We start from the raw sequence: 27,327 nt of genomic DNA, 5'->3' as shown, positions 1-27,327 counted from the left end.
GATTATGGTATCTGCTTTAGGTAACTGCTTCCCTTATGATCCCCAAACCTGGGTCCCCATGCCCTTGATGGGACCAGAAGTGGACACTGGCATACTATCTGACCGACTACATTCTTATTTCTAGGAATTAATTTCCATGAGGCATTTGGACTGGAAATTAATATAGCCACCTGGATTGCTACTGATCTTCTGATTTCTAGTCCTAGTTGCTCCTGAAGTCCAGCTATGCTTCCTATTTACCCTTGAGTTCCATCAGGTATTCATAACTGATTCATAACAAGTAGATTCCCTTTTACCTATATTAGCTTAAAAAGGTCTCTTTATCTTATCCTATGAAAAAAAAATTAGGGTGCCTTTATGACTCAGTCCATTAAGCACCTGACTCTTGATCTCAGCTCAAGTCTTGATCTTAGGGTTGTGAGTTCAAGACTGACATTGGGCTCCACAGTGGGTGTGGAGCCTACCTAAAAAGGGGGGGGCACCTGGGTGGCTCAGTCAGTGAGGCCTCTGACTCTGGCTCAAGTCCTGATCTCGGGGTCCTGGGTTGAGCCCGCTCTCTCTCCCGCTCTCTCATAAATAAATAAATGCAATCTTTGGGGGGGGGGGAAGAAAAGAAAAAAAATCTGTGTATCTTTTTTAAGTGAAGAGTATTTCTTCTTTCCAAAGATACTTAGCACAGAACAAAAAATGAGTTTCTGCCCTATGAGAGCTAGGGTATACTTCGGAGAGGCAGAAGCCTTACAAAGACATCATTACCAAGGCAGGCATTTAAGGTCAGATAAATTGCAGAGGCCATAGCGGTCAGTATACGGGTCTCAGAAACCAAATCTGAATGAGCTTAAGACAAAAAACAAATCTACTGACTCATACATGAAAGGTCCAGAGGTAGAATTTAGCCTTAAACGAAGGTCAACAAAGATGTTCAAACAGAACTGCACTAGTTTATATGGATGGTCCAGATCATAAACAAATGGGCTTTACTTTTCCCAAATGTTTTCTAGGACAGACTAAAGGGTACATTTTTGTACCACAATACTTTAAAACGAAGAGAAGCATAGCTGAGGTGTTATCTTATAATTTATTAGTAAAACATAAGGCCAAGTCGTTTAATGAACGGCAGGGCAGGGGTTACAATAAGAACGAAGAAAAAACTCAAAAAAGATTTTTTAAAGAGTTCAGGGAAAAGGGGCGCCTGGGTAGCTCAGTCGTTAGGCATCTGCCTTTGGCTCAGGGCGTGATCCCAGCGTTCCGGGATTGAGCCCCACATCAGGCTCCTCCACTGGGAGCCTGCTTCTTCCTCTCCCACTCCCCGTTTGTGTTCCCTCTCTCGTTGGCTATCTCTCTATCAAATAAATAAATAAAATCTTAAAAAAAAAAAAAGAGTCAGGGAAAAAAGGGGATCCAACTGGGAGTCTTGGAAAGCTCATCTTCCTGTGCTGTTCAGGCTATAGTTTCCCCCATTTCTCTATTTGTTCCTGATTATCAGACTTTTGGGGTAGTTCTGTCAGGGGGCAGATTTGTGAGAAGCTTCATTTTTACTGTGGACACCATCCTGTTGCTCTGTAATGTAACACCACCTCCCCTTTCTGAAAAACTCAGATGAGGAAGCTAGGGGAAAAAAATCTCAGAAGTAAGCTTCTCTAAGGAAAAGTGAAATTCAGGCACCTGGGTTTTTTCATTTTTCTGTTTCCCGGTTCATGTGGTTCTAAAGTTAACATCAGTGTTTCAGTGACAGAGATTAGGACCAGGAGCAAACGGGAGCGAACTGCTTTTGAGGCTGGCAAAAACCAAAAACCAAAAACCAAAAATGCCATGTCACACTTGTAACAAACAGCATTTGTTATTTGTGTTACGTTGTGCTTCCTTTGATCAGACTTCAACCGAATCATCTTTTCATGATGTAACAATCTCAAAAGCTAGAAATGACAGTTTCCAAATCTTATGGTATATGGCACAAATTACAGGCTTTCCACTTCTCAGATGTCCACATGATTTGCAGAGATAGGTTCAGAAGAGGCTAAATTCAAGCCAACCAATTATCAATTACTTCCCATTTAAAAACGATAAATTTAGGGACGTGTGGGTGGCTCAGTCAGTTGGGCATGTGTGACTCTTGGTTTCAGCTCAAGTCATGAGCTCAGGGTCGTTGAGACTGAGCCCTGTATCGGGCTCTGTGCTCAGTGCGGAGTCGGCTTCAGGATTCTCTCCCCTTCTGCCCCTCCCCCTGCTCGTTTGCATGTGCTCTCTCTAAAGTAAATAGATAAATCTTTAAAAACATCTTTTAAAAAAGTTGTTTCTAATAACGTAGTTCAAATCTAAATTCTCATTAACTGTTTTTTTAAGAGACTGTTTTTGCAAGGGATGCAAGGATCATTTTATTTTATTTTTAAGATTTTATTTACTTATTTGACAGAGAGAAAGCACAAGCAGGGAGAGCTGCAGGCAGAGGTAGAGGGAGAAGCAGGCTGCCTGCTGAGCAGGGAACCTGACACGGAGCTCCATCCCACTGGGATCATGACCTGAGCTGCAGGGACATACTTAACTGACTGAGCCACCCAGGCACCCCTACAAGGATCATTTTAAATAAGTTGTTTCCAGTGAAACAACAGGATCTCTTCAACAACCAAGATTTTTCAGGGACTCCTAAGACCGTGTCCATTTTTTAGTAACTACTAATTCAGAGAAAATGATTATTATTGATCCCATTTCATTGATCATAAACACTTACCTATGAGAATTAGTAGATTTACCAAGTACATTATTAATTCTTATACAGTTGTGGTTTAGTTTTTATATGAGAACCATCAATAGAGGAAATGGAGAGTTTAGGGATAGATTTGGATCTAAAATCTAGCTTTCATCTTAGCTGTGTGGCCTCAGGCAAGTTGTTGCAAAATTCAGATATCCCCATCTACTGTGTAAAGATGCTATAAGGGTAAGGATCGGAAATGCTTTCACAGGTACTACATGGCACATAGTAGGTGGCACACAAATGATAAAGAGTATTATAGCTGTATCTTCATGTTTTATTTGACAGCAACTCTAGTCTTTCCTGGATGCTTTATGAAAGAATTAAGTTTTTTAGGGGCGCCTGGCTGGCTCAGTTGGTAGAGCGTGCAACTCTTGGTCTTGAGGTTTTGAGTTCAGCCCCCACGCTGGGTGCAGAGATTACTTAAAAAAAAAAAAAAAAGTCTTAAAAAAATTAAGTTAAAAAAAAAAATTTAAGTTTTTTCGGGGCGCCTGGGTGGCACAGTGGTTAAGCATCTGCCTTTGGCTCAGGGCGTGATCCCAGCGTTGTGGGATCGAGCCCCACATCAGGCTCCTCCGCTATGAGCCTGCTTCTTCCTCTCCCACTCCCCCTGCTTGTGTTCCGTCTCTCGCTGGCTGTCTCTCTCTGTCGAATAAATAAATAAAATCTTAAAAAAAAAAAATTAAGTTTTTTCAACGCTGGAATATATGTGATTAAGCTGAGTGGTCCTTTCAATACACACTACAGGTATCTATTAAGATAATTAATGTTAGGTTATCAAAAATACCTACAATTACCAACACTTTAGTAGACTGTGTGGGTATTTCTTACCTTAAATTTACATAATTGGAATCCCAATCTTCTACCTCAGGCTTTCAGGAATAAACCAGGGTTTGTTAAGCACCTGCCAAATATTCAGTATCATGAACAGTTCATGAACAGTGCAGCCATACAAATTATTAGGACTGGAGATTAAACATTAGATTCGAACACTAGTAGTAAGAATGGGCCTATCCTTTCCTGTTAGTAATTCATGTGACAGTGAAATAACCAAGCCCTAATGAACGATATCTCATTAGTAATGTTAGAAGGCTATCAGTATGTTTTAAAGATAATTATAAGAATTGTTTATTTCCCTTGTTTAATTAACACAGTCGCTAGAACTTCAATCTCGGTGTTTAATTTTCCCCAACACTTTAGCTATTTCCAAGAAAAACAATCATTTGAAGACTGGCATTGCAGATAACAAAATATTATTACCTTGTACTGGCTTCTCTTTACCAGGTTTCAGTAAAAACAGAACTCCCAACTGGTCTACTTGGTTGCCATTTCATGTCCCAATTAATACAGCAAAAGTCTTGATTTTTGCCTCTTGTGATTATCAACTGAGCGACTAATTTCAAAGAAAGAGCAGGAGAAGGACCATTGAAGAACCACAGAACTCCCCATCAAGTTACACTAACCCCAATATTAGCACAGATATAGGGGACTTTCATGCTTCTCAAATTCTTTTCTTCCAGAACACCTTAGGATTACAGAGCCAACACTTCTGCTTTAAAAAAAAAAAATTAATAACTGTAGTTGGGGCAAGAAAAGGAAAACAGTATCTTTATTGTGTGTAGTTCTAACAAACATTCACTGTGTGCACATTCCAGCAGAAAGAGACAAAGATCTTTGTTCAAAATACGCTGAAATAAAATAGGTAAACAAACTCCATTACTGAATACACAAAAGGAATGTTAATATTACTCGTTCACAGTTGAGGGTGAAGTAAAAAGAAAGTAAGTTAAATAATCATGACATTTTGCCCAACGAGCACATGTAGAATTTGGGTACAAGAAAAGAGCAGCTCCTAAAACTTATATGAGTAAGATGCTAGATATTGGGTAGGTAACTTGACAAATACCTCTCTGCTTTCTGGAACCTCCCTCTGAAATCACCCCCACAAATTCCAAACCAGGCCATTTCACAGAACAGCCAAATGTGAACTAAACTCCCCATTACTTTCATGATATTTGGCAACAGAGTGAGATGGTTTAAAAAAACAAAACCAAAAAACCAAAAAAAAAAAACAAAAAAAACAAAAAACCAATCTCTTGTTGAGACAAGGCATGTCTGATTCCATTTCTCCCAGGGAAGGAAGTAATGAACGTTAATGCTCCGCATTTCATTCTCCTAAAATGGAATTTAACCAGATAAGTATCACTTGAGATTTGAAGCATGAGATACCATAAGTAATGATACAACTGGCCTATAAAGCATTTCTGATTGCTCCACATCGGAAGTCAATGACTATAAACTCAACAATGCTCTTATCTCACAACATATGCATTTATGGCAACTGCTCGAAGAACTTTACAGGCTCAAATTATAGGTTCCAATGGATTTTTGTTTCTGCTTAAAAGGTTGCAAAAGAACTAAACACAATACCAACTTTATCCCCACCACTTTCTTGTCTTTACAAATGTGGAGTCGTTTAGACACCAAAACCAATTACTAAAGGACAGGGGCTAGGAAATTTTGGAGACCTGGCACTCACATCCCCACGTGGGCAGCACACATTTTCCCTCGTCTCCTCCTTTTGTGACCTCCAGCTGTCACGTGTACAGTGTAGTGTGCTGCAGCAGCCAGTCCTCCTTGGGAATCAACAACCCCCCCCCCCCCCAGAGACCAGCGCTTGGGGGCCACGTCAGCCAACAGGGACTGGCTCCACTTGCTCTCCAGATGGGTTTTCGTGACCTACCAATGCCGAGACTGTTTTGAGAATTTGAGTCTATCTCTTAAAACAAGTCCTTTTGATGGACTTGACTAACACACTGTATTATTTGATTGTTTAGAAAAACCTCTGCAAATTCGGACACTAGCTCTACCTTTCGCCTGGCTGTTTATGTAGGCAGCAGATTAACAGCAAATGGACCCAAATGTGTTTTTTCTAATACAAAGTGACATCAGGAGTAGATCAAAAGAAGCCCAGGGTGTTGGATGGATTTCATGGACAGTAGAGACCAAGTCTGAAAATCTTTTCCTCTGGCTCCGAGTAAAAAGTCCAGAGAGAAACAGGAAAAGACGACCAATATGAAATAGAAAAACATATCTTTCGTGTTGGTGTTCACCCTAAAAATATTAAAAAAAAAAAAAAAGCCCACCAATTTTACTTAAGACTATCACTCTTTAACATTTCTTATAAACCAGATGTTTTTCATCTAATTTTGGAAACTGCCAACATACTTTTAATTGATCCAAGTTATCTGCTGGCTTAGTTTCACCCTGAATGTTCCCTTCCAGTTCCTCAATACTCCTTTGTTCTTCATTTCTACCCAATGTGGCCCATGTAATCATGCAGCTTAATTATTACAGCAATTAAATACCAATTCTTATTCAAGGCAGCCCTTCCTTATGCCTTCAAATGGGAGGAGCATAAATAGTCACACCACTTTTGTTACATAATAACCAAAGGTTTTTTTCAATAAATTGTCTAAAAGTGGCATCTTATAAAAAATATTTTCTAAAGATAAAAGTTCAACTATTCCCATTTCCTTGATATATAAATCTGCCAAAATGCCCTAAAATTTCTTCATAATATCATATCCAAGTGTGCAAATACAAGGCTAATATTATTTTGATGAATTCTGAACTCACTCAACTGCGGGACCTGGGTTGAACCTTTTCGTAAATAGTTTGCATGGGCAGACGGTGCTTTGCGGGCCACTTTCCTGTCTTGTCAAGTCCGTGGCAAGTTGGAAGTGGGGAGGGGGTAGATACTGAGTAGTGTCCATGGTCCTTCTGGAACTAAGCCGCTCCTTGCTGCATAGGACAATGGCTCAGAAGCAGACTGGTAATCCTTAAAAGATGGGGGGGGGAAAATCACCACAAACAGTTGTTGGCAGAAAACAGCCTGTACGCTGTCTCCTCAGGTGCTTCCACAGGGAAAAAAAAAAGTCAAGTAAGCCAGAGAAATTCCTGAACCAAGAAGAAACACTCACAGAATTCTCAATAATGACCTGCTATTCAATTAAACACTCATCCAAGGAATAAAACTACTAGTTGGTTGGGTTTTTTTTTCTTTTCCCCCTCAATGGAAAAACAACAAAACCACAAATTGGAGCCACAGAGGTAAAATCTGGATGAAATGGAAAACATTCTCTTGTTACGCTCTCCCCCTTTCGAAGGCCACCTTACTATGGAAATTCTTTAACTGGGGCTAACAGCAGATCAGGTACTCTATCTTTGATCAAGTTGGACTTTCTTGCTTTTGTAAAATGGGGAATGAAAAAAATTTGCTCATCAATCAATTAAAAAATCCCTGGTGAAGTTCTACAGATAGACTTATAAATTTGTATCTCAATCAATAAAAGACAGTTGGGGGGAAAAGAAAGAAGATGGCTGGAAAGTGGTGCCACACCAAAGTAGAGCATGACGTCTTTAGGTGAGGAAGGAAGGAAGGAAGGAAGGAAGGAAGGAAGGAAGGAAGGGAGGGAGGAAGGAGAGAAGGAGAGAGAGAGAGAGAGAAAAAGAAAAGAATGAAGTCTTTGGTGCTTTTCCTACACTCCCGTCCTAAAGTAGTGTCTTCAATATTTTGCGAAAGAAAGGACTAGGAATTCACCCTACCACCCCAATTCACCTCTCCCCTTCCCTCTTTCTCACCACTCCCAAGAAATACAACGGAAGCACAGTTCTGTCCAGCACCACTTGGCAGACTTGGGGGGCGGGCAGCAAGAGCGACCTGCTGCACTAGGCTCAGGAGGGAGGGCAGGATTTCATGGTCCTTCCTAGTCTGAACAAATATAAACAAGGAACGAGATCATTTGGCAGTTTTGTTTTAAATCATAGGTGTGCAACTTTACTTCATTAATGAAACCCCTTACGATAAATAACAGAATTAAGTCAGAACTAAATATATATATACATATATATATTTACTTCAAGGAAAAATGGAAAAAGGAAAGCTTCAAAATCAGAGTGTGTTGCCCTGTTAAGAATATCTAATGAGCATTCAAAGAATTGGAAAGCAGGCATTTCTACCAAAGTACAATGTCACTAGGACATATGGATTGTAACTATAAAACCAAGTTTGGGAACACAAAGGGGCTGGTGGAAGCCAGTGGAGAGAGGGGCCACTGGCAGGGACACAGAACAATGAGCAGGTGCTTTGGGAGTAAGGCTCTGGGAAATGAAGGACACTGGCCCCAGGTCAGGGCTGGATGTCTGGCCAACCATTTGGGCTCAAAGGGGGAAGCACACACCCAGCAGGATTCGAGAAGAGGGCATCGCTCGGCCTCCAAACAAGTCTCTAGCTCGCACTCCCAATGGATATGCTTTCCAACTTCCACATGGTCTCCTCAGGAGGATTTGCTTTCCGCCGTGTAGTAACGATACAGGAAACCTAAGACAATAGCGCCTAGGATGGGCAAAATCCAGTATGACCAGCAACTAGAAGTGGGGGGAAAGCAATGAAGCCGTGAACACCTGATAACAAATATTTGCTATCTTTCAACACCCACATTTTAATATTTTTATGAGCAAAGAGTTTTGATTTACTTTGGGAAGTTTAACTGCTTTTATCACCCAAGTAGCAGGAAAAAAAATAAAAATCTGGATTGGCATGACAATATTCAACAATAATTTAAAAAAGATTAAAAACAGAATGCACAGTGCGATACTAAAAAATATATACACACCTCTTTATGTTTTTACAAAGACAAGTAGTGGTTATTTCTGGATTATTGATGGCTTAAATTTTTCTTCTTCGTGCTTTGTTTTTTACATATTCTACAATTAATATTTTTAAACAGGACAAAAAGCCACCATTTTATAGATATAATTACAAATTTAAAAGCAATACTGTTTAATACAACTATTGGCAATGTTATATCTGTCTCACATATATTTTCTAAATTTAATCCTCACAACCACCCTATGAAATAGGTAGGTACTACTATTACTCTCGTATACATAGAGAATACAAGCCTTGTACCCCAAATCACAAAGTGAATTGAGTCAACCGGTCTGATTCCAGACCCATCCTCTAAATCTCTAGTTAAGTTTGGACACTAACAAGGATACACACCCACAAAGAACATACTGAAAAGTTAAATAAATAAATGGCAGTTGGCTTAAAAGTTGGGGTGCCTGGGTGGCTCAGTCGGTTAAGCAACCAACTCTTGGTTTTGGCTCAGGTCGTGATCTCAGGGTCTTGGGATCGAAACCTGATCAAGCCTGCTTGAGATTCTCTTTCTCCCTCTCCCTCCTGCTCTCTCTCTAAAATAAATAAATAAATCTTTAGGGGGAAAAAAGTCAAATAAAGTTAAATAAATGGCAGTTGGCTTGAGAAGTCCTGTAAGAGACTTTCCTTAGGCATGCTGGGGTAGTTGTCACTCTCCTTAAAATAATTCTTCTCTATTCAGCTCATAAGCACTGATTGTTTTAAAATGTCATTTTTCCATGATCCAAATGACCTGTATGTCCCTCTACTAAGACATACGTAGCCTTGGTATTAAAAGGTTTTGAAGCCAATAAAACTGGCTGAGTTTCAATAACAAAAATGATTCTCCTTGCCTAAACATGCCTGGCACTTTGCACATTTAAGTATGGCCGAAAGCTGCCCCAGAGAAGTTTAGAATGTCAGCCAAGGAGCTTTGTGTAAAAAAAGAAAGCAAGCAAACTGGCATGTACAACAGCACTATGGCACATGGGAACTTTGAAGTAATGTCCCCAGAAAGGTAATCAATTCAGGTATCTCGGAGAACCACCACAGGAGACAAAAGTAGGGTCCTTGAGAAAACACTGAAGAGAAATTCTTCCGTACAAAAGACTGAGAATGGTCGACCACCAGCCCTCATACAACCCTTTGTAATACTTAACTGTCACTGGGATAGAAGCAGAGGAAATGGATTTATGCTGCACCAGAAGAGTTTTAGGTGCAACAGTAACTTCTTGGCCGGAAGACAGAACGCTCTTTTGGAGATCTGCTCAGGTTACTGCATGCAGTGGTGACTCATTCGTTTTTATTGCTTTGTAGCATATTCCACTCTAGGCATATACCAGAATTTTATGAATATACCAGAATGGATTCATTCATTTTATTTTATTATGTCTTGGATTCATTTTATTAAGGAATGGTTATTTGGGTTGTTTCCAGTACTTTGCTGTTATGAACATTCTAGTATGTGTTTCCTGGCATACTTGTGCACACATTTCTCTCGAATATATCCCTAGAAATGGAATTTCTGGGTCAAAAGTTATTCACATTGCCAAATTTACTAGATAATGCCAAATTCTTTTCCAAAGTGATTGTACCTATTTACGCTCCCCTAAGAAGACCTAAGAACCTTGGCGATCCACTTCTTCAACAACTCCTCTTATTTGTAGAATTTTCAATTTTTGCCAACCTGGTAGTCATCATGTATCTTATGATTTTATTATTTTTTAAAGATTTTATTTATTTGAGAGAGGGAAAAAGAGCGCACATGCACAAGCAGGGGGAGGGGCAGAGGGAGAGGGAAAGAATCTCAAGCAGACTCCCCACTGAGCGAGGAGCCAGCTCGGGGCTAGATCTCACGACCCTCAGATGATGACCTGAGCAAAAACCAAGAGTCGGACACTTAACCAACTGAGCTACCCAGGGGCCCCTACCTTATGATTTTAATTTACATCTCTCGGATAACAAATGAAATTAAAATCTTTTTTTTTCATGTGCCAATATTTGGGTTTCCTCTTCTGTGAAGTGCTTAAGTCTTTTTCTCATATTCTACTAAATTTTTTTAAATTGATTTGTAGGAATTCTTTATGTATTCTGCATAATAATTTTTTTTTAAAGATGTATTTATTTTAGAGACAGAGAGAAAGCACATGAATGGGGGCAGGGGCAGAGCAAGAGAATCTCAAGCAGACTTCCCTTTGAGCATGGAGCACAACACTGGGCTCGATCTCATGACACATGAGATCATGACCTGAGCTGAAACCAAACTGGATGCTTAACTGACTGAGCCACCCAGGCACCCCTGTACTAATTCTTTTTTTTTTTTTTTTTTTTTTTTTAAAGATTTTATTTATTTATTCGACAGAGATAGAGACAGCCAGCGAGAGAGGGAACACAAGCAGGGGGAGTGGGAGAGGAAGAAGCAGGCTCATAGCGGAAGAGCCTGATGTGGGGCTCGATCCCATAACGCCAGGATCACGCCCTGAGCCGAAGGCAGACGCTTAACCGCTGTGCCACCCAGGCGCCCCCCCTGTACTAATTCTTAACAAGTGTTATGTGAAGCCTAAGTCTACTTCAAGTTTAGGGCTTGTGTTTTCAAATACTCTCTGGAGTATTCGGCTGAGCATAAGACCTTAACATTAAGGAAGGCAAATTTATTCATAGTTTCCTCTTAAGTTTAAATTTTTTAAATTCTCTGTCCTTCACCACAAATTAAAAAGAGGCCATATTTTTATGGGGGGGAGGGAGAACAACACATTTTCTCTCACTTTCTCTGAAATGCTTTAAGTGGGGTCTCAGAAAGGTAAAACAGATAGTTCAAAAGATTTTTTACAAGCCAAGGACTTGAGTCATCTCAAGTACATTTAAGGGATGCAAATGTGTACCTTTCAGAGCTCATACTATAGTATTCCTAAAACCACTATTTGAAGTGAACCTTTGAAAAAAACCCAAATCCCTGAATACGCATGCAATACATATTTTTTCCTTCTATAAAATGCAATAATTGCATCCACCTTACAGAGTGATTGTGAGGATTAAATGAGATTAAGTTTTAAGTGGAAGTTGCAGAGCAGGGCTGAGCTGCAGAGACTGCTGGCTTGGCTTAACAGTAGTTACTTGTCCATGTACTGGCCTCTCACCGAATGTGATTCCAATTTATGTCACAACATGATTTAAAAATTACTCAAAGCATGAACTTTCAAGATTACTCAAAACGATTGAAACTGTCAAAATTAATTTTGCTAATGGTAAGGAACTACTGAATTTGCAGTAATTTTGGCCAAAAAAGAGTTAGCTATTAAACTATACTTTTTAAAAATTGAAATATAGTTAACATATACTTGAAATACAGTAACACAATGTTACATTAGTTTCAGGTGTACAACACAGTGATTCCACAAGTTCATACTTACACTGTGCTCTCACCACAAGGGTAGTTAACATCTGTCACCATACAACACTTTCACAATATCCTTAACTATATTCCCCAAGCTGTACCTTTTCTTCCCAAGTTAAACTGTAGTCTTAAGTTATGTTATACTCGTATATTTACAGAAGAACCTCTGCCAGACATCATGTTGAGCATAAGGAAGTCCATTAAGGATATACTAACCTTTTGCACGGGGTATCCTTCAAAGGGTCCTGAAGAAGATGCATATTCAAAAGTTACCAAGAAAAACAAAGAAGATTAATAAGTATGTAAATCTTCCTGAATATCTATATAAACTTTGCAGCTAATAACAGAACTTCGTCTTTCATGCAATTTGATGTTCAAAAACCTAATACACTGGGAGGACCAAGAATTCTATTTCTGACAACATACTGGTACTCCCTAGTGAAGAATAAGTGAGGAAAGCATAGAAAAATATCCTAAACTTTCTTAGACGTGTAAGAAAAAAAAAAAAGCTATTGATACAAACTATATCGAAATGAACTAGCTGCAATCATGATATGTCTAGTTCAGCTGGGCTTGCCACTGGCAATAGCAAAGACCACATTTTCTTTCTTTCTTTTTTTTTTTTTTTAAGATTTTATTTATTTGACGGAGAGAGAGATAGCCAGAGAGAGAGGGAACACAAGCAGGGGGAGTAAGAGAGGAAGAAGCAGGCTCCCAGCGGAGGAGTCTGATGTGGGGCTCGATCCCGTAACGCTGGGATCACGCCCTAAGCCGAAGGCAGACGCTTAACGACTGAGCCACCCAGGTGCCCCAAGACCACATTTTCTGAAAACATATTTCAAAAGATCAAAAAGTGTCAAGTAGATCAACTGTGAAATGCTCTAGAGCATGCAGATGATTGCTTTGTGGCTTCTAGAAATGAACTAGTTACTCTGAAATCATAAAAATTATGATTAGAAACCCTAGGGCTTATTTAACAATGACATGGAAAGAATGCAATTAAGGGGGAAAAAATAAAAATAACCTTAAAAACAAAATTCTGGCAATAAAAAGTAATGAAGTACTGATCCATGCTTCCACACGGATGAACCTTGAAAACATTATGCTAAGTGAAATGAGCTGGATGCAAAACACCACATATAATACAAATGTTCTAGAAATCCATTGGTATAGAAGGTCCAGCATAGTCAAATCTAGGGGCAGAAAGTAGATGTGCAGTTCCCTAGGGCTGGGGGCAGGGGGAGGGCAGCAGGGGAAGAAGAGTTGGAGGGGAACAGGAATGACTGCTAATAGTATGGGTTTTCTTTCTGGAGTGATGAAAATGTTCCAAAATTATTGTGATTATGGTGGCACAGCTCTATGAATATACTAAAACCCCCTGACGGGTACATCTTAAAGAGGTAAACTGGATGGTATGTGAATTATATCTTACAAAGCTGTTATTAAAATTTTTAAATCCAGTTTAAGTAAATATCAAATGAAGTTCCTTGAGTCCATTAATTAGCTATATACACAAAAGGCCTGCTAACTTACTGCCAGAGGACAAACCCATTAGCAGAGGTTACTGCTGCCCAAAATATCCTCTTTGCCAATATGTAGAAGTATGCTAGTGAACACAGACTATTCACTCTGTTTAACCACAATTTTCAGTAATCACCAACAATTTCCAAAACCCCTACATACTGGTCTAGATACTTTGTGCAGATCATGAAATGAGTTTTAATTTCATACACCCAAAACATTGCCATGCAAATGAATACATGCCCCAAACCAGAAAGAAATTAGCCTACAGGCAAATAAAACTTTTAATAAACAGATTCAGATAAACCACATTAATAAACTACTATCCTTCTTTGAAACCTTGATGATTACTGCTATCTGGGACATCTCTACTAAAATACCATGAATCAGGTTAATTAAAACGTGTACAAGTCAATCTTTGAGAAATACAGCAAATGTTTTATAGATTTGGAAGGTGGTGGTTGTAGTAGTTATGGTAGTGTGTGGATCAGATTAATTTATAATGTTGCCTTTTAAGAGATCACTATAGTAGCCATGAAATAACTGAATTTCATCAAGAAAATGTCCATGGTCTTTTATGCTTTATCTACATATATACCAATGATTTTGGAACAAAAAATGGTACAGTCAGTATTAAAAGAACTGGGACAATTTGAATGGCTTACATGAAAGCATTATAGAGTAATATATGCGCTGTGTTTAATCTGTACTCATAGTAAAAGCCAAAGTTCACACTACCGGATTCTCTAAATTTCAAACCTTTAGCCTCTTTTACAACTAAAAGCCTGGGATGTGTGCTAACTGTACTGAACCTCAGACAATGCAGAAAGCAACTGAGAAAACAAAGAGAGAGAAAGACCAGAGAGAAGACCATAATATGCTCCAACTGTAAAAGTTTCTAATGAGCAATAAAAATTTTTAAACATACTTTAAAAAAAAAAAAAAACCTAAATACCTCAATTCCTGTTTTAAGATCATTCCATCCCTGGAGGCAAAAAGACCAACTTCCCTATCACTGGAGGAAAGAGAAGAGAAAGAAGTGGACCCTCTCTTTAGGATACTTACAGCCAAGTAAATGGCAAACTACAGTGACTCCACTTTTAATCAACTATAATGAAACAGTTGTTCAAGGCACTGCTCTTAGAAGCCAAGTACCTCAGCCAAGTTTGGAAAGAAGCCACGTAAGTTATTTTTAATCTAACAAAATTAAAAAGAAAAGGTTTTGTTCACACGAAACCTTTCTTCACACCCCCCCCCCCCCGCCGTTCTCTCTATGCACAGCTCCCCAATTCCCACTTCCACTCCAAAGCTCTGTGCTCAATCTAATGGATTCTTAAGTGAAATTCCTACAGTTTATGATTGACTTTAACTTACTCCCTCATGTGTTCAGGCATATCTGGCTGGTTATGTTCTTGCCCACATCTTAATTTACATGCAAGATTTTTGGTCAGGAGAACAGTGACTGCTCAAACTTTGGCATGGAAGGCTGTAATTGCAATACTATATGATTTTAGTTACAAGTGAGCAGATCAAATCCAGAGTGCTTCTACTAAAAGCCTTGCCAAGTAATCAATATGCATGTTTCTGGAATACACTTCCGCACTACTAAATTGCTTTAAGTCTACTCTGATTTTAGTTCAAAATTAACAGAAATGAACTGTTTGAATAACTTGGTTTCTTCAAGTTTGAGGTTCATTAAAGCGTTCATTCCCTCATATAATAAAAAAATAAACACGGACTCTACAGGGTAAAAGGAAATATATCCTAATATCTGAGTAGCCTTTTTATTAAACTGCTCATAACTGAAACTGTCTACAGTCTTCCAAGTTCAATGCTAAATCAGTTTCCTCACTTATAAAATGAAAGGCTCAGACCAGATAAACTCTAATTCTAAAGCCATATTTAATTAACTCAACACAATTTTCTGACCCAAGGGCATTTTAGCAAAATCTACAACAGCAGCCTTCTAATGGTTAGAGAGAAGGAAAGACTATTCTCCTACTTCTGGAAAAATTGAAGGAGCACTACCCACAGGTAAATTTTTCTATCTTACACCTGGTATACAGAGATATGCTCTTCTAGGTACTATTCCAAGAGGCGCTGTACTCTAAGTATGGACTCTCTTTGATATGGTTAAGAGAATGACAAAGAAACGTAGCAATTGGCAAACATACACGAAAGGATTTGGGGGTCAGTGGGCATGGCTTCACTATGAAAACCGTTTTTGAAAAAAACATGGGAAAACACATGCTTAAGGAACAGTGAATTAAGATTATGATGCATTAAAATATATACATAGGGCATTTATAAAGTGAACCTTCAGCCTAAACAGTTTAGACTTTCAGAGGTTTAAATAGAAGGGAAATCTATTGCAAGGTGTATAAGGAGCTTTTTTTTTTTTTTAGAAGCTTATGTTTTAATTCCTAAATTAGATGCTTGCTATTCCAAGAGGATTCCAAGTATTTAAAATTGGAAAAAGTGGATTTTTAGCCACATGACACCTTCAGGGAAGCTCATGAGTATTTGGGTGGTCCTCTATAGTTTTTGCAGCTTTTTATTTAGAACACTTTGGTTTCTATGTGGCCAGTAACTTAGAAAAACAACTTTGGAATTTTTGGTTTCAAACATTATTGGAAAGGATTTTCCCCCCATAATACAATGGACTTTATAGCATGAACTGTCATAATATGAATTTCAGTATTTCTTAAAATCTAAAGAGCTTCACTACTGAAATCTATGATTTCCACATTTTATAGTCCCAACTATGACATGACCATATGTGGGTCTTGAGGACGGCCTTCTTAAGAAGCTTCAATGTATTGGGGTGCCTGGGTGGCACAGCGGTTAAGCGTCTGCCTTCGGCTCAGGGCGTGATCCCGGCGTTATGGGATCGAGCCCCACGTCAGGCTCCTCTGCTATGAGCCTGCTTCTTCCTCTCCCACTCCCCCTGCTTGTGTTCCCTCTCTCACTGGCTGTCTCTATCTCTGTCAAATAAATAAATAAAATCTTTAAAAAAAAAAAAAAAAAAGAAGCTTCAATGTATTAATAATTACTGTCTTGTAAAGGATGTATCATCCCTAGAGTCAGCCCAGTCAAGTAAAAAACATTTCCCTGCATATAAGGGCAAAATTCAAAGATGAAAAACATCCTCCAAGACAAATCTCTGTACGACTCTCTCGAGAATCCACTGTGATAACATATATAAGACATCACTGAAGAAAAAATTTCAACATTCGCAAAATAATTTCTACTGGGACCAAAGAAGTGAAAAACTTGTTCTAACACTGGAGGGCTGATTTGAAAAAGATGTTACCTTATCCTTCTAACACCTTCTTTTGCAAAACTTCACACTATTTCTAAATAAAGTGTTATGAGAAGACATTAATCCTTGAGATGCTGCAGCAATGGGTATTTTGTTTTACAAGATGGATTTGGCCATTACATTCTATGCTTTATTTCAAAATATTATGTTTCAAAAAAGAAATGTTAGACAAAATCAGGAACAATGAATCAACCATGCAAAATTATTTGGTAAAGAGCAATCACCACTCATCTATCTAAAGGGCATCTGCGTAACCACTTCAAACATTAATAAACTAGGTTTTATGTATGACAGGAATATTAAACAATTCTTTGAAGGAAATTCTGGGTATGCTGCAACCAAATAACTACATTATATAATTACAAACAATGTATTCTTTTTTAGTTTCTCTCCCATGAAAGAGAAGGTAAACTGAATATTATGTACATTTTCTAGAAAACTGTTGTATAAGTCAGCAGCATCAGGAAGAAAAAAATGTATCTGCCTTTAAATGCAACTTATAGATAGCTTCTAACATACATGGAATTTACTAGATTTCAAAAGTTAACTCTTAACTTACAAAATGAAGTTTAAAATAACACCGTCAAGACTTTATGGAGACAATCTTATTTGTTTTATTTATCTAATTATTTTAAAAGATTTTACTTATTTACTTGAGAGAGAGAGCAAGAGAAGAAAAAGAGCATGGGGGTAGGCAGAGGGAGCAGAAGAAGCAGAATCCCCACTGAGCAGGGAGCCAGGACCCTGGGACCACAACTCCAGCCGAAGGCAGACGCTCAATCAACTGAGCCACCCACGCATCGCACAATCTTATTTGTTATTAAAAAACACATCAGCGGACGCCTGGGTGGCTCAGTCGATAAGCGTCTGCCTTCAGGTCAGGTCATGATGCCAGGGTCCTGGGATCAAGCCCCGCGTCAGGCTCCCTGCTCAGAGGGGAGCCTGCTTTTCCCTCTCCAACTCCCCCTGCTTGTATTCCCCTCTCCTGCTGTCTCTCTCTGTCAAATAAATAAATAAAATCTTCAAAAAACCAACCAAACAAAAAAACACATCAAATCCTGTTACGTACAGCAAATGCCATCTGATCACAAGTCTTGCCTATGGAATACTGTTAAACAACAATCACTAACTGCACTGTATGTTTAGTAACTAGAATTTAAACAATAATTTGAAAAAAAAATAAAGTGGGTTTCTTATACCAAAAAAAAAAGAACAATCACTAAGATAAAAATTTTAAGTAGAAAGAAACGAGGTACTGAATAGTATGCAATTCTTTAAGGAAGGGATGGTTGGTCTGCTTATCAACTGATTGATCAATGGATCAATCTGTCTGTTCACCCATTTATATCTTTGAATGCATAGAATCTCTTGGGAAGAGAAAACAAGAAAATGGTAGCTGGCTACCCCTGAGGAAGGGGAACAGGGAGACTGAGAGTTGGAGATGGAAGGGAGTCATTTTATTTATATATGTGTGTATATATATACATAATTTATGAATTATATACAATAAATATTATATATAAATAATAGGTATTATTTGTATATAAAATGTATATATAAAAGTACACTTTTTTGCACTATTTCAATTTTTTGCCATGTACATCATGTACTATCCATTCAAAAATTTTAATGGGAAAACAGGTTACTGAATCTGTTCATTGTAATGACACTTGAAGCAGCTGAACTGTCACCTAAATAATATCTGTTGAATAAATGAATGAAACGTACTGACTACTTATGCCAGGATAGCATTAGTGTATGTACCTCATCTCCTCAACTGCCGGCAGCTCAAACAGCGAACCCACAAGTGAACACATCACCCAGAGAGAGACATGACGGACCACAAATGTGTCCAGCTTACTCGCACAGTAGACAGGCAGGCAAAATGGCACAGAAAACACCCAAGTGTTTTTAAGGTGAGTTTCCATAATCCAAAGCAGACCAAAAAAATGTTAACTCAAGTAGGAATAGAAGACTGATGGCTCTCAGCATGGGGACTACACCAGGGAGGAAGAGATTCACAGAGACAAAAAGGTTTTTAATTCTAGTCCCTTATCTACGACTGAACCAGATGAGAAGAGCATCTGTTGCCAGATCTGTAGTTTCTAAGCTTTTACATTTTAGTTTTGTACTATTTCAGGGCCTTGGACCTCAGAAGACATTATCAATCTAACAAGAAAACAATGGTGACCATCAGTTATTTACCTCTATTGTAGCAAAAGCAGTGTGAAAGATAGTTGCCAAAACACTGGGGAAAGGTTCCTGATTTATACTCTGGAATAGCACGTTCTGGGAGGCTTCTTTTTTTTTTTTTTTTTTTTTTTTTTTTTTAATTTTGTAGGGGGCGGGGAGGGGGGAGTTAGTTTCAGGCAGGGGAGAGATGGGAAGCTGTGGGGGGAGGAGAGAAGTGGAGAAATGAAGGAAGGGAGAAGAAAAAGAAGGGAAATGAAAACTCTGTCCCCTGAGGCAGAAGACACCTCTTAATTAGGCTTTAAAAAAAAATCACTTCTTTGTAGAGGTTTAGGAACCTGTAACCAAAAGAAAGTATTAATGAAATGAATTTCACATCCTTTACTTCATGGTGAGTGAAGAAAAATTAAGGAAGGAGACATCTACATCCTAGATATAGAAGTACTTATTTAAAATCTTTGTAAGAAATAAATCTGAGGGACCAGGACTTTCTTTCTGGAACTGAAATCAGGTTGGACTATAGCTCTGTGAAAATCTATGTAGATGGCCTTGAAATTTTTCCCAAAGCTTTTCCTTGCCTGATCTGCTGAAGTATAGCACTGTGACTGGAAACACTCTATAAACTACTCTCTACTTAATGGAGACTGTCCTTTGGGTACAACAGATGTGAGAAAAACAGCTTTGAATACACTGCCTTTAGCCACTGTTTATAACAGGCAGGGGCCAAACTACATCTGGAAACTTCTAAATTATACAGAATTCAGTGAGTTGAAAGGGCTTCTTTTTCTGTATTTTTTTTTTTACAAAAAGTCCAAGGCTCAAAAGATTTATCTGAGACAGCTCTAATTCATTATTTGGCCTATACAAGGTAGATAGTGCTTTCCACAGAAGAGAATTAAAGTTCCCCAAGTTTTCAAATAAAAAGATGGGCACATCATTTGGCAAAAAGTCTGGTGCTTGGCTACCTGGGTTACTTCAAATGCAAATTCCCAAGTCCCACCTCCGAAGATTATGAATCAATAGTAGTGGAAGCCCAGGAAATAGGCATTTCAGAAACATGCCCAGGGATTCCAACACAGGTGGTCCAATCTGAAAACAGCACTCTCCATTCCAAAGAATGGTCCTCACCACATACTGAACTACCAAGCAAGAAAAACAGCATCAAGAAGCAATTTGTAGACTTTTAGACAATTATAATTCCAAAAATATTTTCTATCGTTTTAGTAAAGGTACTCTCATGATTGTTGGATACAAGTGGGTTATGGCTCGCAGATACGTGTAGCTCTTGTACAAATGGGAATATCCATTGAACTAAATGTTTACTTTAACAGAGACCAATGTTTTCCAAACACGTTCATTATACTCAGCAAGGCCACGTGAAGCTCAAACTTTACCTTCATTGCATGTGCTAGGAGGGGGAAGACAGACCAACGAACAGTGCTCTGGAAGCATTTAGAAGAATCATTTCATCCCCCTTCATAAACAATTCAACAATTCAGAATAGCAGAGTGTAGCAAGAGGGAAGAGTTCATTTCCACAAACACTCCAGATTGCACAGCAACAGATGGCAGATACTGTCAAGCAATCTCTTGAGTTGAAAGAATTCTTGTGTCTAGGCCAACTTTAAGTGCTGTATCAAACATGTTCAGTAATTCCAGCTCATGAGGAAAGGGAAGCAAGAAGCTGGAAGGGGGAAAAGTTATTACCACGATGTTCTGGTAGCAACTAAACTGCTGTCCCTTTAAGTGAAAAGGTAACCTGATCGCTCTTTGAAGGAGGAAGTCAAGAAAAAGCCTGAAGTAATAAAGGAAATGAACAGCCCTGCTTGTGGGAAGCTAAAAGGCTTTCATATTTTCTGCCTGCTATGTTATGCAGTGCACATTAAGGTTTTCAAATATTTAATCTTTTGCTTTTGCTGTATCACTGAGTAAATGAAATTGGTATAGGCCTATTTGGGCCTATATGATAAAAGGATTAAATCTGGGTAACAGGGACAGAAAGGTCCATTCCGGTCAATTACTTCAATCTGTAGCTCCTCAGACTTTTAAGTGAAAATCAATTTTCCAATTATTTTTCCAACACAGAATTATTATCACCTGTATTATTTAATGTAAGAATAAGAAATACTTTTCTACAACTGAACCGATAAACTAATTTCTTTCAAAACCATACAGGGCACGGCTTTAGAATTTCTTTCTTTTTTTTTTTTTTTAAAGCAAATAGAAGCATGAACAAAATATTTCCTACTGTTCAAGACTCAGCTATTCTTTATTCCTGAGATGGCACTCAGTCCAAATTCCTAAAAAACAGGATTTTTGCCTGGGGGAAAAATAAATACTTCTCTTATTAAGATAATTTTTAAAAAACCAATTCTATTTGAGTAAACAGAAACATAAACAATTGAAACACACAAGAGAAACAGATGACTTCTTACCTTGCTACCACTTTCAGGTTTAAGGTCATTCTGTTAAAAAAGGGAAACAAATAATATTTTAAATCATTTCCAAATGAATTCTCACTCTGGGCACGACATGCTTGTTTCTAACCTTAGACCATGACACTACATTGTGGTAGTATTCTCTGAGAGACATCAAGGTCTGTAGAAGGGTAGATGCTCCCCAGCCCCAACCCTGAGCCTATCGGGGCCCCTTGTTAGAATGCCCAGTTACCACCTTTAGCAAGGAATTTCCAAGAACCACCAAACCATTGTTTTAGGTAGAGATGAAACTGCATTACAAAAATCAATTTAAAAAAATTCCAAAATCATTTCCCTGAACTTTTAAATTAACTACAGGTGTTGCTTTACATAAAAGAAGCTGTACCTCAGCACAGCAGGCAAAATGATTTGGGAGAATACGTATGTATGTAGCCTGCTGGCTGGGTTGAATGAATTTCCGTTTTAATCATTCGTTCCCCTCCCTGTGTCTGTGGCTGGGAGCAGCTTCGTCTCTATAAGCACTCCTGGCTCAGCTCCTTCTTACCGGATGCACATCACCAATATAGTACTGCTTTAGCATTTCTCTGGCATCAGAGGAGTGGCCTACATCTTCAAAGCTTTCACTTGCATCTGCACCAGCTTGTTCCAGCAGAACCTCTTCTCCCCCAGGATGCTACAAAGAAAAGATATTTGCTGAACATAGGGCCCTCTGAAAAAAAAACTAACCTAAGTTACTTTTCCCTCTTCGGCTCCTCTTTTTTTTCTTCTTCCTTAATGGGAGTCATGGGATGAATCGACACTGTCTGCCACCTGACGGGATGCAATGGTAAGAGCACAACATAACTGGTGATATTCACACCAAAAATATATAATATTGGCATAACTACGAAGAAATCTAGGACAATAGCAAATTGAGAAAGATTCCACAAAAGGACCGGCCTGTGATCGCCAAAAACATCAAGGTCACAAAAGCTACGGAAAGCCTGTGGAACAGTTCCAGACTGAAGGAGGCTAGCAAGGCAGGACAACTGGGAACAACGTGTGCTCCTGGCTTGACTCTTTTTGCCGACATTACCGAGACGGCTGCAGAAAGCTGAATGGAGACTCTGGTCAAGGAGTAGATGGAATTCTTTATTCTTGCAACTTTTCTGTAAGTTTGAAATGGTTTCAAAATAAAAAGTTAATAAGTGGTACCAAAATAACTGCCTCTATACCTAGGAAGTAGATTCTGTCTGGAACTGACAAGCTATACTACCTTGGAAAAGTTACTAAGAAACTGAGAGGTCTTTGCTTTCTTGTTTATAAAATGGAGATAACAGGAGTACCTATCTTAACTACTATTGTATCAAATGAGATAAAGATATGAAATACTTTGTACTCAGAAAGAGAAAGGTATAGTTTATATGCTGTGCTACCAACTGTGACTTTAAAAAGCAGATACATATATGTATCTCTCTGAAATCTCTCTGAAAACAATGAAAAGAACCTGGGAGCCGGGAGAAAAGATAAAAGGAAGATTTTTCACTGTAGACCCTTTTGAAATTGTTTTACCAAGTAAAGTACCACCTATTGAGAAAATGAATATTTAAAAATTACATTTAGCACAGTCTGACTTAAATACTCAATCAATATTTACTTACAATGAGCAAATTTAGAATTTATATTATATGACATATCTAAATTTATATCTTTTAAATATCAAGTGATGCTTTTAAGTAGTTTTTATTATAACAACATTTTAGGCAGGAATAATAATATCCTCCTTATTTGAAACAGATTTTATCTCTTTATTGGGGGGGGGGCAACTGGGGAAAGGGGCAGAGGGGAAGGAGAGGGAAAGTGACAGAGCATCTGAAGCAGACTCCTTGCTAAGCCCAATGCAGGACTTGATCTCAAAAACCCAGAGATCATGACCTGAGCCAAAACCAAGAGTCAGAAGCTTAACGGACTGAGCCGCCCAGGCATCCTTTTTCTTTTTTCTTTTTTTTAAAGATCTTATTTGTTTATTTGTCAGAGAGTGAGAACAAGCAGGGAGAGCAGCAGGCAGAGGGAGAAGCAGACTTCCCGCTGAGCAAGGAGCCCCATGTGGGACTTGATCCCAGGACCCTGAGATCAGGACATGAACTGAAGGCAGGTGCCCAACCAAGCCACCCATGTGCCCCCCAATGTGCTCTATATACCTCAACTACGGAAGATAGTTCTTCCTTATGATATATCCCAACTATTATGTTGCCTTTCAGAGCAAAAGGATAACGAAATCTCTTAGCATCTTGAGATATTTCAGGAAATGGCTGAATTTATGACTTCCTGCACGGCTCTATCTACAGCTACAGTGTATTTTCATTTTCACCAATCTCTCACCAATTATAAACAAATAAGAAAGTGTAACAGTTGGGGTGCCTGGGTGGCTTAGTCAGTTAAGCCCCAAATCTTAACTTTGGCTATGGTGGTGATCTCAGGGGTGGTGAGATCGAGCTCCGTGTCGGTCCCGTGCTGGGTATGGAGCCTGCTTTAGATTCTCTCTCCCTCTCTGTCTGCCCCTTCCCCCACCACCACTTGCATGTGCACACGCACACGCACTTTCTCTCTTAAAAAAAAAAAAAAAGTGCCACACTTAATCAATTATATACATAATATATATCCACTGTTTTTACTGTATATTCAATCATTTCAATCATTATGCTACATCAAAAACTAACGATGTACTGCATGGTGACTAACATAACATGATAAAAAAAAGAAAAAATCATTATGCTACAATTTTTATTGAGTACTTATTTGATAGAGTAGGCAGTGATAAATAAATTTTTCATATTTTTATAAAAAAGAATTCATATGGTATACCCCGTTTTATAGCCTGATTTTTTTCCACTGAGGCAAGGACGGATGGAGTGGTCAAAAACACCCTAGGTTTAGTACCTCTCGTTTCAATATGTGGTCTTAATACAGATGGTTTAGAACAAGCAAAAGATTTCAGGGAACCTTGGTGACTTTTAGAACTCTACAAACTTCAGATACTATTTAAAATCAAATGGCAGGGGCACCTTGGGAGGCTCAGTCGGTTGAGCATCCAACTTTTTCGGCTCAGATCATGGTCTCAGGGTCTTGAGTTCGAGCCCTGTGTGAACATGGAGTCTGCTTGAGATTCTCTCCTTCTGTCTCCACACCCCCTGCACTCTCTCTCGAATAAATAAATTTTAAAAAATACTAAAGTAAAACAAAAGAAAATAAAATGGCAGTCCAGCCAAATGCAGTGCACCAGGCCTGAGGCCACAGCACAGCCAGGGCCAGTGCTGGGCCAAGGTAATGCCCAGGCTGAGGGCCTGGCCTGTGACCCTCACTAGGTGGGCTCTCAATAAAGAAAGATGGTGGGGGGGCGCCTGGCTGGCTCAGTGGACAGAGCATGTAACTCTGCAACAGAAGCTCCACGTTGGGTGTGGAGATTACATAAAAATAAAATCTTTAGGGGTGCCTGGACAGCTCAGTCAGTTACGTGTCTGACTTTTGACTTCAGCTCAGGTCATGGTCTCAGGGCTGTGAGATTGAGCCCTGAGACTGGCGCCATGCTGGGCGTGGAGCCTGCTTAAGATTCTCTCTCCCTCTCCCTCTGTCCCTCCATACCTCAATCTCTCTAAAAAAAATAAATTAAAACTTAAAAAAAAAAAAAAAAAAAGATGGCAGGAGCTGCAGCTTGACTCCAATGTGAGCCTCTGGGTGGTCCTGCCCATGTTCATCATCAGCCTCTCTGCTCTCTGTGGGCATGCTCCCCCACCATGTGTCCATCCTGCTGCAGAGTGATAAGAAACTCACCCAGGAGCAAGTACTTGACAGCTGAAGTCCTAATACAAAGCACAGTCCTCAGGGAAAATGGAAATAATATTCCCAAACAGTCCTTCTTGACATGAAAATATTACTTCCAACAACCCAAAGGATGGATTTTTCAGAAAAATTAAAGGGAAAACAGTACTACCTTCTCTTATGACTGATTCCAATATGCTCATAGACATGGTGAAAGAAAATGTAACAAACATCTTCCCAATTATTCTTACTAGTGAATGGATAAACATGACATGCTCAGGCTTTGTTAGAACAAAAGTCCTATTTCCAATGACCCTGTTTTAAGCCTATGCTATAGCAAGGAATTCAACTACTCACATTAGCTGCATCCTAGGTAAATGCTACATCCTGGTACTTCTATGTATTTAGGATACAGAGCATTTATTCTTATTCCGGGCCAAAATAAAGCCAATGACCAGTCAAGAATAATCCAGGCAGAGGCACCTGGGTGGCTCAGTCAGTTTGAGTGTCTGCCTTCGGCTCAGGTCATGATCCAAGGGTCCTGGGATCAAGCCCCTCATCAGGCTCTCAATCTCCCTTCTCCCTCTCCCTCTGCTGCTCCCCCTGCTTGTGCTCTCTCTGTGTTAAGTAAATAAATAATATCTAAAAAAAAAAAAAAGAACAATCCAGGCAAAGATGACTGGAGCAGCCATGGCCATGCCCACAGACAGCAACAAAGCTTTCAAGGCAAAGTGCAAAGTTCTGGAGCTAACAGACCGCCAGTGGGCACGTGATGATGTCAAAGAGCAGCTCATGGCCAAAGATCTCCACTTTGAAGGCATGTTCAAAAAAGAATTGTAGACCTCTATTTATTGAAGCAAGGATTAGCTCTTTGGGGAACAAAGAGAGTAGCCCTTAACCTTGTAAGCTGTTTGAGCTAGGGCGCCTCAGAATAAAAAGGAGAACACATGAGCCTGTGGACGTGCAACAAGGTTCATTCTTGTCTGAGCCAGGTTCCCCTTTATGTTTGAAACTAGAGGAAATGATTGTGTTCAGGGTGACTTACAGGGAAAGAACTATTTTTAAAAGGTTTAAAAATTCCCTTTGGTGACAACAGAAATGAAAGGCAGAGAAAGGGGAAACTCAAGCTAGTGATAATATATAAAAATTTAGCAAAAATTCAATCTTTGGAAGAAGCATTACCAATTATAATAATTATCATGCACAATCAGCCTGACATCTAAACCACAGTAAACTCCTGTTTTCTTGGGATTCAAATACCCTGAATTTTTACATCTAATTTATATGCTAGTATTTTAATAACTTCCTTTACAAAAGTAATTTTTATTAATGAAAATTTACCATGTATAAGCAAAACAAATATCCCTGTATTGCTCGTTTTGAGCCTACAGAATGACATAAAGAGCAAATGTATCAAAACTTTATTCAAATAAATTATTTTTCAGAGTGAATACGCAAAGCCAGGATAGACTTAACAAACCTTCTATGTCTCTTAAAACTGTCCAGGGAGATTGGTGACCCTGAGACACTGCGGGATTCTCCAGTGCCTTAAGGAATGATCACCTATAGGTTAAATAATGGGATATTTTTCATGTGCAGTTCAGAATACATCAAATCAGCTGGAAAAAGTCAATGGCTCTGTACTGTACTATGGTGACTCAACTGAACTAAAGACCCAGTTATTCTGGATAAGAGTTTACATATCATTATAAAAAGGTAGAGGGCAAGTGCTGGCAGATACATAGAGAAAAGTTGCCCAGGAATAAATGTCTGGATTAAATGCCCAAAGGAAGTGGCAAGGTGCCATTTCTGTATCAAGAGGTAAATGTAATTTGCATGTTGAGTACTGTAATCAAAAGTGAATGACTCTTGACTCTACAAAGTAAACCAACTTGCTTTCTCTTCAAAAGGCAAATCAGTTTGATAGAAGTAAAACTGGGAGGTCAGAATAAGATCTGTGGATCCAATTAATGTCAATATCCTGCTCATGGTATTGTACTACAGTTTTTTTTTTTTTTAAAGACTACTTTTTTGAGGGGCGCCTGGGTGGCACAGCGGTTAAGCGTCTGCCTTCGGCTCAGGGCGTGATCCCGGCATTATGGGATCGAGCCCCACATCAGGCTCCTCCGCTGTGAGCCTGCTTCTTCCTCTCCCACTCCCCCTGCTTGTGTTCCCTCTCTCGCTGGCTGTCTCTATCTCTGTCGAATAAATAAAT

General features: G+C 39.0%; 1 protein-coding gene and 1 pseudogene across 1 annotated transcript in view; one reads left to right on the top strand and one right to left on the bottom strand.

Annotated features, from left to right (window-relative positions):
- Positions 1-4,330: 4,330 nt before the first annotated feature.
- The window catches only part of LOC113252430 (cytochrome b5 type B), a 36,300-nt gene continuing 13,303 nt past the window's right edge, over positions 4,331-27,327 (bottom strand). The window contains exons 2-5 of the mRNA XM_026495117.4: positions 21,859-21,987; positions 21,312-21,341; positions 12,061-12,089; positions 4,331-8,179 (exon numbers count right to left, since the gene is read on the bottom strand). Coding sequence (XP_026350902.1) covers positions 8,089-8,179; positions 12,061-12,089; positions 21,312-21,341; positions 21,859-21,987 — 279 coding nt within the window. The 3' untranslated portion in view covers positions 4,331-8,088. The remainder of the gene's footprint in view (positions 8,180-12,060; positions 12,090-21,311; positions 21,342-21,858; positions 21,988-27,327) is intronic.
- On the top strand, positions 24,621-25,967 carry LOC113252431 (ER membrane protein complex subunit 3-like; annotated as a pseudogene).

Source organism: Ursus arctos, unplaced genomic scaffold, assembly GCF_023065955.2.
Source record: "Ursus arctos isolate Adak ecotype North America unplaced genomic scaffold, UrsArc2.0 scaffold_19, whole genome shotgun sequence".
Taxonomy (NCBI): Eukaryota; Metazoa; Chordata; class Mammalia; order Carnivora; family Ursidae; genus Ursus; species Ursus arctos.
The sequence above is the reverse complement of the archived record's forward strand: the minus strand, read 5'-3'. Positions and strand labels throughout refer to the sequence as shown.